This window comes from Filicampus tigris, chromosome 13 (genome assembly GCF_054856515.1).
Source record: "Filicampus tigris isolate MCC_2025a chromosome 13, RoL_Ftig_1.0, whole genome shotgun sequence".
Classification (NCBI taxonomy): Eukaryota; Metazoa; Chordata; class Actinopteri; order Syngnathiformes; family Syngnathidae; genus Filicampus; species Filicampus tigris.
In genome coordinates, this window is record NC_141229.1 from 4995858 (window position 1) to 5008382 (window position 12525).

Genomic DNA, 12525 nt, shown 5'->3' on the forward strand with positions numbered 1-12525 from the left:
TGTGCATGGAAATGACAACAAAAGACCTCTTTGAAAGACTTTTTCAAAATAAGTTCGATTTTGTCCAAATTAGCCTCCTATTTGCTTAATACATATGTAGAAAACTTTAAATAAAAATGATTAGTTTTAACTAGGGCTGCAACTGATTATTTTAATAATAGAATAGTGTGGTGATTATTTTGGCGATTAATTGATGAAACATGTCTTAAATTGCATGCCTTTATTTAAAAATTATTTCTAGTTGACAGTTTGTCCGTAACGTCAAAAATCGGCAAAAATTTCGATCTTTATTCTCCAAATGTTTGTATCTTTCATTTTGATTTAACACAAAGATAATCAATCTGCTTTCATGGAGGAATACAGAAATTGGAGATTATTTACTGGTGAGGCTAAAATCTGAGGATTTTGACAATTTTAAATACGGTCTAAACGATTAATCGTTGATCAAAAACATCACTTAATTTGATAATCGATAGGTTGTCGATTTAATCGTTGGCCTTTTAATTTGGAACTCTTTAGTTGTTGTTATTGAGGAAGGGAAACGCGACTCCGGTTTCATTGGTCCGCTTCCCAGCTCACGCGCTTCCTCCGCCAGCGTCTAAAAATAGTCTGACGTTTGGCAGCTGAGAGGGGGTCCACGCGGAACAAATGCCCCCCGCGGCTCTTTCGCTTCACTCCGCACATGATGAGCCGGTCGGAAACGTGCCCGCCACGCCCACATCACAGTGACAGCGGTGAAGACAAACAGGGGCCGGGAGACGCGTTGCCACGGAGATGATGAAGATGATGACATTGGTTTTTAGGCCACAGCCAAATAATCGCCCAAATTGGACATGCATTGTATGTCTTTTTGTTTTTTTACAGAAATAACAAATTGTTTGTTTGGTTGAACAAAACCTTAAAAAAAAAAAAAAAAAAAAAGAAAAATCACAAAATTTTGACTTCCACAGATGTAAATCTAAAACTTAAAGTGGGAAAAAGCATAAATTGGACCATGTGTGTCAACAATGTGATATTTGTTTTTTTTTGTAGGAATACATTTTTTGGGGGGGGATGGAAAAAAAAAAGCTAAATTTGAACAAAATCTTAAAACATTTATATGAAAAAAAAACAGACTTAAAAGATGTGTAAAAAAAATAAAAATAAAAATTTTGGTGGGCTTAAAAAAAACACCCAACTTTTGGACTGCATGCATCAGAAAGGTTTTTGTTGTTTTAGCAGAACAAACAAATTCCTGTTTTTTTTTGTGGTGGGATTGGGAAAAAAAAATATTGGGGAAATTTGACGTCGTTTTTTTTGCGGCTAGCAAGAAAGCATCAAATGTTAGTATTAAAGAAATGCTCATGGAAAATCAACCCAGCAGGGTTCTGAGGTCAGCAAACTCGGGTCAATTAGTAGATCCCAGAGTTCAAAGAAAACATGGTGAATCAGCATTAAACTGTTATGCTGCACGCAAATGGAATAATCTGCCAACAGAAGTGAAGCTAGCACTGCAGTATTTATAAGGTCTTTTAAAGCATTTTAAAAATCCATTTTTCCCAAAAATTGTTCTCGCCCTAAACATTCTCGTAGTCGTTTTAGTAAAGGACTTTTCATTTCTTTACTTTGCTTTTAAATGTCTTAAACGCTTTTGTTTGTTCACGCCTTTGCATGTTGTCTTTTTAACTTTGTGAAGCCACTTTCCTTGTGTATGAAATGTGCCGTATAAGTAAAGCCGATCGCTGGCTGAAATTGAAATTTGAAGCACGGGCGAGGTTTCATTCTGCACTGTGGCTCGACTAGCATTCATTATTGATCCCGCGTAATGAATTTGAAAGAGCTCGCAACCCGAGTATTAATTAAACAGGTGTGTTAATGAAAGGCGCGCATGATTCATTATTCGTTTTTATCATTCATTTTACACGCTCGTGCCTCACGGCGTCAATCCATGAAAGTTTTTAAGGCGGGAAAAGAAACCCAGCGAGCTTCGCCTGTGACTTAGCAGCGTTTTGATCCGGTAGCATCGAAAATCAATCGGTTTCTTTGCCCCTTTGATCGGGTAGCACCCAAAGTCGGTAGGCTTCTTTACTCTTGATAAGGTCGCATCCCAAATCAATAGGTAGGCTCCCTTGATCAGCATTCAAAATCAATCCGTTTGTTGACTCGTTATTATTTTTGTTAATCTTGGTGTTCAACATCAATAGGCCTCCTATTCTTTTGATCCGTTAGCATTCAAAATCAATCGGTTTATTTGCCCCTTTCGGTTGAGTAGCTCTCAAAATCAACAGCGAGGCCTGCTCAATTGACAATTCGTAGATTTCAGTTATTTTTCAGTACTTTTCTTGCTTTCCCTTTCAGGACATTCCAAATTGCTCTATTGGCTACGTCCAATTTTGTGCAATTGGTCCGATCGATTTTCCCCTCTTGTCTCAGCTTCAAAATGATTTGTTTTTTTCCCATAGGCGGCTCGCTGGTCCTCATCTTTGCTTCACAGCAAATGAGTCACATGTTCCAATATTTTTGCTCGCTTGTGTGGGGGTTCGTACAAAAAAAAAAAAAAAAATGTACTTCAGTCCATCTTGGATCTTGAATCCGAACCCCCCAAAAAAATAACAACATTGCATTCCTTGCTGTAACGGTAATATTTGCATTGCTTCTCTTTGCTGACACCAGGGGGCGGAGCCATGGGTGGGCCCGGGTGTGCACAGGCCCCACCCAGATCGACAGACCGCCCACCCAGTGAGATTCATGAAAAAATATATTGCTCGATTTAAGCGATTTTGAACCGCAACCAAATTTTCTGGATAAAACCCATGTTAAAAATGATTTCGATTTGGTTATTTTTGGCGTATCCAAGCCACCGTAGTTTCCTCCGCATTTCCGCTTCCTCCCACGAGCGCGCGGTCCGAAACAACGACAACGATCCATGGCTACCGGCGATTCTGCTATTTGCTCAGGCAAGTGAGCGTTTAGTTAATAAATCGGGCAAAAATAGATCCGTGGTGTCGTGTGTGCCCGCGAGCAAGTAACTCGACGTCTGAAAGTCGTCCCTTTTTTTTTTTCCTCCTCTACAACGGACCTCTGGTCCATCCGGACTATGCATCCGTACTTAAGCTTGACAGTGCATTGTTTTATTAATTAACTAATCATTGATTTATGTTTAAGTAAGACCAGGGAGAAATGTGAGAGGCTAGTCACTAGCCGATTGGCAAAATGACTTGCTGACAGACTGTTTGGTTTACAGACTTGACTTGTCTACCTTCTCTCGTGTTGATGATTTCGTTTCGGATGGTATAAGCACTTTCTTCTTTCATTATTGGTTTGATTAAGAACAGATCCGAAGTCTATTGTGTAAGTAAAATGCTGTTAATCCCAATGGATTTTTCTGTGTGTATAAAGTTCAATTGACTGGCATTTTGAGTTAAAAAAAAAATTTAAGATGGAATAAAAGGCATTCAAAATACTTCATTTTTCATTATTTTGCAAAGAAATTGTGAAATCGGGTTTGAGAGAAAATAATCGGGATTTTCCGATTAGGCAAAATCGAACAGCCCTAACTTCTACATTTTTAGTGAATTATTTTTGAATTTGTGTTTTTTATTGTATTTTATTGAATGTTAGGATTGGCATGATTGTGGTTGTCTAAGGAAGATCTGAACTTCATATTATTCACTTGGTTTTGTCATTTTAATGTGACTATACGATGTGTATATTGGCAGACAGGAGGATTGTGCTCGGTGAGAGAAATATTCAGTCTCACCTTGATTTCTGGACGTTCTGGCTCCGCCCCTGTTTGATGGAGTTCGTTTCACTTTTGCAATGAGTCACTGAGCGCCCTCCTCCTCTTCACCTTTAGACAGCAACATCTCCAATGTGAGCAAAATATTCGAAACCCCCCCACCACCACCCCCCTCCCCCGCGGAAACTTGGTCGAACACGTCGTCACATGGCGTAAACTTGAGCAAAATCCAAAGTGACATACATACGTAAGCAGCTGGATGCGTAGCATTCATTTTGCGTTCGTTCTTCATTACATTTGGCGGCGCAGGTGTACCTAATCATTTGACCACAGTCCTCACGCCGGCGTCGCTGCAGGTTTTCTCCTCTCAGCTGATGAGGACGATGACGTAGTCAGCCGCGCGCGCGGGAAGGAGCGGACGCAACCATTGGACGCCGACACCAAAAAGAATCATAATAATGTTTAATCCCCCTCCCTGCCCCCCCCCCCCCCCCCCCCCTAAAAAAATGAAAGAGATGAGGATGAGGAGGCGGTCACGGAGCGATGCGGGAGAGCATCACTGAATGTAGAGGAGGAGGAGGAGGGACGTCGTGCGCGCGCCTTCCCCGCCGGAGAGCGCTGATTCATGGCTCGGCGGCCGAGCGCGAGCCGCTGCGAGCATTCATCACCGGCGAGGACCTTAAAATACTCACCCTCGCTCCCTCTTTCCTTCCCTCCTTTCTCACCCCTCCTCCTCTTCCTCCCTTGTCACTGACAGCTCCGCTCAGTCCCGCCAGACGTGAGGAGCTTCTAGGGGTAGGAAGACATCACCACCACCATTACCAGCACCACCACCACCACGGGCACCAAGGCGAGCCCCTCCGGCGGATCCGATCCAAGACGCCTCTCGCTGGGGGAAACGAGCCGGTTTGAGGGGGGGAGGGGGTGGTTGTTCGCGTCATTTTTTTTTTTTTTTTTTTTGGGGGGGGAGAGGAGGTGGTGCAGCTTCGACACGAGCTAACCAGGTGAGTGACACCCCATAATAATCATAATGATGCATGTTTATGGACTACTGTGCGACGGATGGATCAATTAACACTCTTGTACGCATGCCTCGGGCGCTAATGGGCGCGCCACTGATGTTCTCATAGTAACACGTAGCGTGCACAATGTTACATATGTCTCTTTAAAATTGGCGGGTGGGGGGGGGGATCATAGGGGATCCCCCCCCCTCGCCCTCTCCCCCCCCACTTCAGGTATAGCAGATGATTAATCAGCAACAGCTGAAACTCTGCTGAGTGTGCAGCTCAAATGACCCCCCCTTTTTTTTTTTTTTTTTTTTTATAAAGAAGACCCCCCACCCAACGACACACACACACACAGATGTCCAAAATTAGAATAACACTATGAATATGACCCCGTTTATACACCTCAGTTATACTGAACATGTTGCATATACTGTAGTGACACAGTCCCATAGGAAATCATGTAACACAGAGTCAATCTGTTTTTACCCTTACATACTGTTCATTGTCCATGCACACATAATATGTTATGGGACATGAATATTCCAATAATAATTAGAAATTATTAAAAAACGTATAGATAGCCTGTGCAAATGTGGTGGAAACGCAGGCAATGTACACTTGTTTGGTGAAGTGAGTTTGTGTGCGTAATTGTTTAATTAATCAAATCTCCCTATTACGGGCTCGGTGTGTGTCATTTATTGGTGTACCGGATGCTGGCAGCGAAATGTCATTCAACTTTCGTACAAGCATGAAATGAGTTCATAGGTGTCAAATAAATTAAAACGTCTCACCCGCTCTTTGCGAAGTGCTACATCAATGCGTGTCTGTTAGCGGGCTAGCATAGCAACACAGCTTGAGTTTGAGTCTTTTAAAGAAATGAAATCTTTTCAAAAAACGTATAGCTAGACGGCCTAGCCTGTGCAAATGTGGTGGAAACGTAGACAATTTAAACCATCGCTTGTTTGGTGAAGTGAATTTGTGTGCGTAATTTAATTAATCAAATCTCCCTATTACGGACTGGGTGTGTGTCATTTGTTGGTGTACCGGATGCTAGCAGCGAAATGTCATTCGACTTTCGTACAAGCATAAAATGAGTTCATAGGTGTCAAATAAATTAAAACGGCTCACCCGTTCTTTGTGTCTGTTAGCGGGCTATGCTAGCGTTTGAGTCATTTTAAAAAACGGCCACATGCTGGTCATTAGCCATTATGCTATCGGTTACATGCTATTCAAGTTAGCATCCGCTAGGGGTACACTTGCATGCGCCCAGATCGTAGGTCCTTTCCTATGTCGCAGAAAATTCAATTTCCCATTCTATGGTTATCACAACACATCTCCATTTTTTTTTTTTTTTTTTTTACATTGATAGTGTCAAAAGTGGATTAATTCAACTATTCTTATTGTTATTTTTGGATGTACAAAAATATAAAAAAGGAAGTTCCTCACCACCGTAAATAGATGTCGCAGGTGTGCCTAATACTTTGGTGCAGAGTCAAATGCTATTTAGGAGAATCCCTGTAAGCCTTACTTGAATGAGCCACGCGATTGGCTCGCTGAGCAGCATTTGACGCTGACAGGAATACAATATCCGCGAGTGCATGAATAAATCATGTCCCTTAATAACTCTCATATATGCACAAGAGCCCCCCCCCCGCATATAAACACGAGTGATAAGTCAGCACAGTGACTGATTTCTCGTTGTCAATGTTTAACACCAATTAATGCAAGTAATTACTCACTGGAGCAATCAAGTCGAATATTGTCATGTAACGTTTAGCTCACGGAGCAGGAATTAAGCGCCGCGTTAAACCCGTTTTCATGCAAATTCCATTGCAGAGCAAAAATAGACGGTTCGAATATGGAATATTGTAGCGGTCAGAGGCTAGAAAAAGTCATTAAATGATGCGTTAATGGAGTTTGTATGAATTCAAATGCAAATTTAAGAAAGGGGAAAATGAGATCCAAAATGTTCAAAGTTCAAATGCGAAGCAAAATAAGGGGGGGGAAACATATATTGCCATGTAATATTTTCGTCACAGAGTAGTTAAATGTCCCTTTTGTTTCATTCTTGCACGTTCAAATACAAAGTAACTCCTTCTTTCTACCCCCAAAAATTTCGAAAAGCAAAAAACATGCTATAATGTCGTATTTGCTTCACCGAGCATGAACAAGACTAATTGTAAACATTGCATAAAAATGGCATTAATTGAGTGCATGCAAGTTCAGATGCAAAGTACAGCATTAGAATAAATACAAAACTGGCAACAACAACGAAATAGAAAAAGAAAAGAAAAGAGATTATAACGTAAAATGTGCTTCATTGAGCAGAAAGAAGTGATTAAATGGTGTGTTCATTGAGGTGATCTGAATTCCAAGACAACAAAATAGAAATGCAAGCGGTAAATATTGTAATGAAAAATTTCTTTTCGGAGCAGGAAAATATCATCAGTCATGTACATGGACATTATACAAGCTGAAATGCAAAGCAAATAGGCAACATTTTTTTTTTTTAAAAAGCACAAAGCAAAAACCTTTATTATGATATGTACTTGCATCATGGAGCTGGAACTTATTTTAGCATCCCAATAATAATTGAGCACAAAACGGCAACAACAACAAAACAAAGGACAGAAAAAAAAAAAAAAAAAAAAAAAATATATATATATATATATATATATATATATATATATATATATTTTTTTTTTTTTTTTCTTTTTTTTCTCTCTTTTGCACTGAGCTGCAAATGTTTCACTCGTGGTGTGAAAAGCAGAGCCCCCCCACCAAATTTTTTTTCATGGGGGTGCTTGGCCTTGGCGTCAAGGCAGCAGGAAGAAAAATCCAAGATTTAAACCTTCGATGACAGTCCCAATGGGGCCAAAAAGAGAGTCATTAAAGTATGCAAATTGTTGTAGTGTTGCTCCTCATTTAGAGGTCACTAACACACACACAAAAATAATTACAGGCATTGAGAAAATCAATAATCCAAAAAATCCAGAGTTTGTGAGGTGGCTTTCCTGCACAAGTCTTAACAGACTTAATTGACAAACAAGGCGTGGGCGTGTCTATTGAGTTGTTCAGTGCTTAATCAATGTTGTAAATCTTAAGGACAAGGAAGACGCTACAAATGGGTGCGACGGGAACGTACCATTTGGTTTTCTGGGGTGGACTGTTGCATTCATGGCAAACAATCAAAGGAAATTGATCAGAAATTCTTCACAACGTTGGCGCTATGCTATAACGTCAGCATAACAATCGACTATCAAAACTTGCCCTCTTCTTTGCTTGAAAAATTGCCAATAAAAATGGCATGCCATTTCCTTTTTTTTTTTTTGTGGTTGCATAATCCAGCTATCTTGCCAACTAACCCACAAATGGTTATCAAGCATAACTTTTTTTGGTGTTTGCCGTAGGAAAAAAAAAAAAAGAAAAATCATGCAATTCGCAATTTCTCCAATTTTAGCATAATCATAATAAACTTAGCTAAAAACACAGCGATGAAAACATCACCTCCAGCAGTCGCGTGGCGCGGCAGAGGGAATGAAAACATTGCTGGCTTCCTCTGTATGAAAATGTTGTTGTTTCTTTCATAACTTTTTTTTTAAACAAACCAGCTAGCTAGCAACCAACACACGTCAATCAAAACATCATCTCCAGCCTCAGATTGTTCAACTTTGGCGGGGATAGTAAAAACGTCCCTTTTTTGCATGATTTAGCTAGCTAGCTAACTAACTAACTAACTAACTAACTAACTAACGATGAAAACATAACATCCTGCCTTGAACTTATCTTAATATATATATATATATATTTATATTTATATATATTTATATTTATATATATATATATATATATATATATATTTTTTTTTTTTTTTTTTTTGTATAAACCAGCTAGCTAGCCAATCTACTGTGGTGACTCAAACCATAACAAGCTAATACTAACTGACTAACTAACTTTAAAAAGACATAAATGAGAAGTTAACCTCCAGCCTTGCATTTTATGAGTTTGTCAGCGGCATGAAACATTTGTACAAGTAAAAGAAACATCATCCAGAATATTATTGTAAGGTTACAAAACAGAGTCATGGTGCAAACGTTAGCCTGTCCACTTCTGCATGACCTCAGCCGTGAGCGCTAAATGTGTTGTCAGCTTGCAGCCCGTCGAGGCGGTGGAGGTGTGTGAAGATGTAGCGGTTTGCGGTTAACATGATCCAAGACATCTGCGTCGTCTTTTCTGCTGCTTTTGATGTTCCCTTGCCGCCTGATTTGCCTTTTTTTGAGCAAATGTGACATTTGGAATGCCGCGTAGTCGGGCCGCAGCTCCTGCTGAGCGAGCTAGTTTGCTTCCCGACACGCACGTTTGTGTTTTTTCATTTTTTTTCCCCCTCTACCCCCTTCCTCCCATGAGAATTGAGGACAATCAAGCTCCAATCTGCGTAATTGGTCTCCAAATCCAAAAGCCAAAGTAAACTCCCGTGATTACAAACGAGTCCGCGGGCTAGCGTTTTATTAAACAAACCTTATCTACATTTTTTTTCTTTCTTCTGTCTTCTTCCCAGACCTGAAAAACTCACGCATTTACAGAGAGCGATGGAAGGAGGCGGGGGGGGGGCGTAATATTTTTCCCGTCGCGATTACGCCACTTATAAAGTAGGTCGCCCCATCTGAATTTGTACACTCGTGAAATTGGGGGGAATTCTCTCCCGCGCTGTTTCTTTCTGTGAATGTTTGTGTAACCACTCCATTCATCAAAGTCAAACATCACCAATAGATGGACTCAAATGCACAGCCGATACAACACAAAAAGTCCTGCACCTTAATGTTGTATCAAGTCAATGGTAATTGCAGGAAAGCAGGAAATAGAAACTTTTCCAAATTGCGAGACTAAGAACAGTAGAGCTTGGACTTGCACCTAAAATCTCTGTTCCACAATCGTGTTGACAGTGTTAATGCCGCATGCTAAACTAGCGGCGGCAACAAACTAACGACATACGCCACACATGAGGTGCGATCAATCCTTTTTCTTCTTCTTCCTCGATTTCTTCTTCCATTTCTTCTTTGACTTCCTTGCAGATACTTTTGGTGCATTACCGCTTCTCACGGCAACAAATCCCCACCTAAATCACTAGGTTAGCATGCGCCATCTGCCATGACATGATTTTACTATTTACAGCACCGAAAGGCTCAATAACCGACTCGGATTCCATCTTCAGCCAAAATACGGCGCAGAATTGTAGTTAATTTAGGCCATTTGAAAGTAAAACACTTTTCCATAGTGAGAAGCAAAAGTTTTGAATCCAACCGGAACTTGTTCACTGCTGTCAACACAATTACAGAACGGGGATTTTTGTTGTAGGATCAGCCAAACTATGAAAAAAAGTATGACTACTAGCCCAAAAAATACGGTAATACTAGTGCTTGAATATTGCGTTTGTGGAATAAGTGTTAATCCACTCGTTTTTAGCCATCTCTGGGGGCGGCCATTTTATCTTCTGTCGACTGAAAATGACATCACTGCTGCTCGCAACGACCAATCGCGGCTCAGATTCAGAAAACAGGTCAGCCGCGATTGGTCGTTGCGAGCGGTTGTGATGTCGTCTTCGGTCGACAGAAGACAAAATGGCCGCCCCACTAAAAACGAGTGCATTTTGCTGCTTAACTTAACGCAAAATTCATCAGAATGCCGTGTCCGCTTGAATATGGCTTAGTGGAAACTAAACTAGATTGTGTCGTTGACAGTCTTTTCCCGTGTTTGTGTTCAGGTGGTCTTAGTTAAGGCCCAGTGCTGGATCGCAGTGCGGTAAGGACCCTTGAGACCACGGAGGGTGCATGGAGGGCTCAAGGCTCGTAAGTCCGGGGCGGTTGGCCTGCCTCTTGCTAGGACTGCTATCAGCAGCCGCCACCTTCCTCGGCGCAGAGGGCCGGACCACCCCGAGCCCGCTGCTTAGCCCTGACAACGCCACCTGCCCGGGTAACTCCAAGTGCACCCCCGGCATCATCCTGCCCATCTGGTACCCCGAGGACCCGTCCATGGGCGACAAGATTGCGCGGGTCATCGTGTACTTTGTGGCCATGATCTACATGTTCCTGGGTGTGTCCATCATCGCGGACCGCTTCATGGCGGCCATCGAGGTCATCACGTCGCAGGAGAAGGAAGTGGTCATCCGGAGGCCAAACGGCGAGACCACCACGGCCACCATCCGCGTCTGGAACGAGACGGTGTCCAACCTCACTCTCATGGCGCTGGGCTCTTCCGCCCCGGAGATCCTGCTGTCCATCATCGAGGTCTGCGGCCACGGGTTCAAAGCGGGCGAGCTGGGGCCATCCACCATCGTGGGCAGCGCCGCCTTCAACATGTTCGTAATCGTGGGCCTGTGCGTGTCCGTCATCCCCCAGGGCGAGGTGCGCAAAGTCAAGCACCTGCGAGTGTTCTTCATAACGGCCGGCTGGAGCATCTTCGCATACATCTGGCTCTACATGATCCTGGCCGTCTTCTCACCCAACGAGGTGCAGGTTTGGGAGGGCCTCCTGACGCTGGCTTTCTTCCCCATCTGCGTACTTCTGGCATGGGTGGCCGACCGCCGGCTTCTCTTCTACAAGTTCATGCGGCGGAAGTACCGCGCCGACAACCACCGCGGCGTCGTCATCGAGAACGAGGCCGACCGCTCCACCAAGGGCATCGAGATGGACGGAAAGATGGTCAACTCCCACTTCGCGGACGGCGGTGTCGACCCGGTGGGCCCGACGGAGGGCAGGGAGGTCGACGAGTCCCGCCGCGACATGATCCGCATCCTCAAGGACCTGAAGCAGAAGCACCCGGAGAAGGAGCTGGACCAGCTGGTGGAGATGGCCAACTACCACGCGCTGTCCCACCAGCAGAAGAGCCGCGCCTTCTACCGCATCCAGGCCACGCGCATGATGACGGGCGCCGGCAACATCCTGAAGAAGCACGTGGCGGAGCAGGCTAAGCGGTGCGCCAGCATGGCGGAGGTGCGCACCGACGAGCCCGAGGAGTACGTGTCGCGCGTGGCCTTTGAACCCGCCGCCTACCAGTGCCTGGAGAACTGCGGCGCCGCCATCCTCACCGTCACCCGGCGCGGCGGCGACATGGGTAAGACCGTGTGCGTGGACTACAAAACCGAGGACGGCTCGGCCAACGCGGGCGCCGACTACGAGTTCACTGAGGGCACGCTGGTCTTCAAGCCCGGCGAGGCGCTCAAGGACATCAGCGTGGGCATCATTGATGACGACATCTTCGAGGAGGATGAGCACTTCTTCGTGCGGCTGGGCAACCTGCGTGTGCTGGAAACGGAGGAGGAGCTGCTGTCCGCCAACAGCCTGCCGTACCCCAAAGCGGCGCTGGGTTTCCCCGCCGTGGCCACAGTCACCATCCTGGACGACGACCACGCCGGCATCTTCACCTTCGAAAGCGGCGTGGTGCACATCAGCGAAAGCGTCTGTGTCATGGAGGTCAAGGTGCTGAGGACGTCGGGCGCCCGGGGCACGGTCATTGTGCCTTACCGCACCGTCGAGGGGCTCGCTAAGGGCGGCGGTGAGGATTTCGAGGACACGTACGGCGAATTGGAGTTCAAGAACGATGAGACCTGGTAAGACGGCTGTTTTTCTTTCATTCAGTTGCTTTGGCGACATCTGGTGAGAATTTGGCGCTGAAGTGAGTTTCTTCGTCTAAACAATGTCGGTACAGTCTCGGCTCCTATCACCTGCAAATAGCGGAGGTTTGCCGCATTTCTCTGGCGCCACCTTGTGCCAAGGAACTTTGATGAAGGTAGTTGTATCGCTT

At 44.1% G+C, this 12525-nt stretch overlaps 1 protein-coding gene across 4 annotated transcripts in view; it reads left to right on the plus strand.

Annotated features, from left to right (window-relative positions):
- Positions 1 to 4670: 4670 nt before the first annotated feature.
- slc8a3 (solute carrier family 8 member 3) overlaps positions 4671 to 12525 on the plus strand; it is a 53553-nt gene continuing 45698 nt past the window's right edge. For 2 of the 4 annotated variants that reach the window (XM_086049105.1, XM_086049108.1), the window contains exons 1-2: positions 4671 to 4722; positions 10487 to 12331. In XM_086049105.1, the coding sequence (XP_085905231.1) occupies positions 10554 to 12331 (1778 nt within the window). In that variant the 5' untranslated portion in view covers positions 4671 to 4722; positions 10487 to 10553. Of the gene's footprint in view, positions 4723 to 10438; positions 12332 to 12525 lie in introns of those variants that run through there. The other 2 variants (XM_086049109.1, XM_086049107.1) reach the window with 2 other exon arrangements.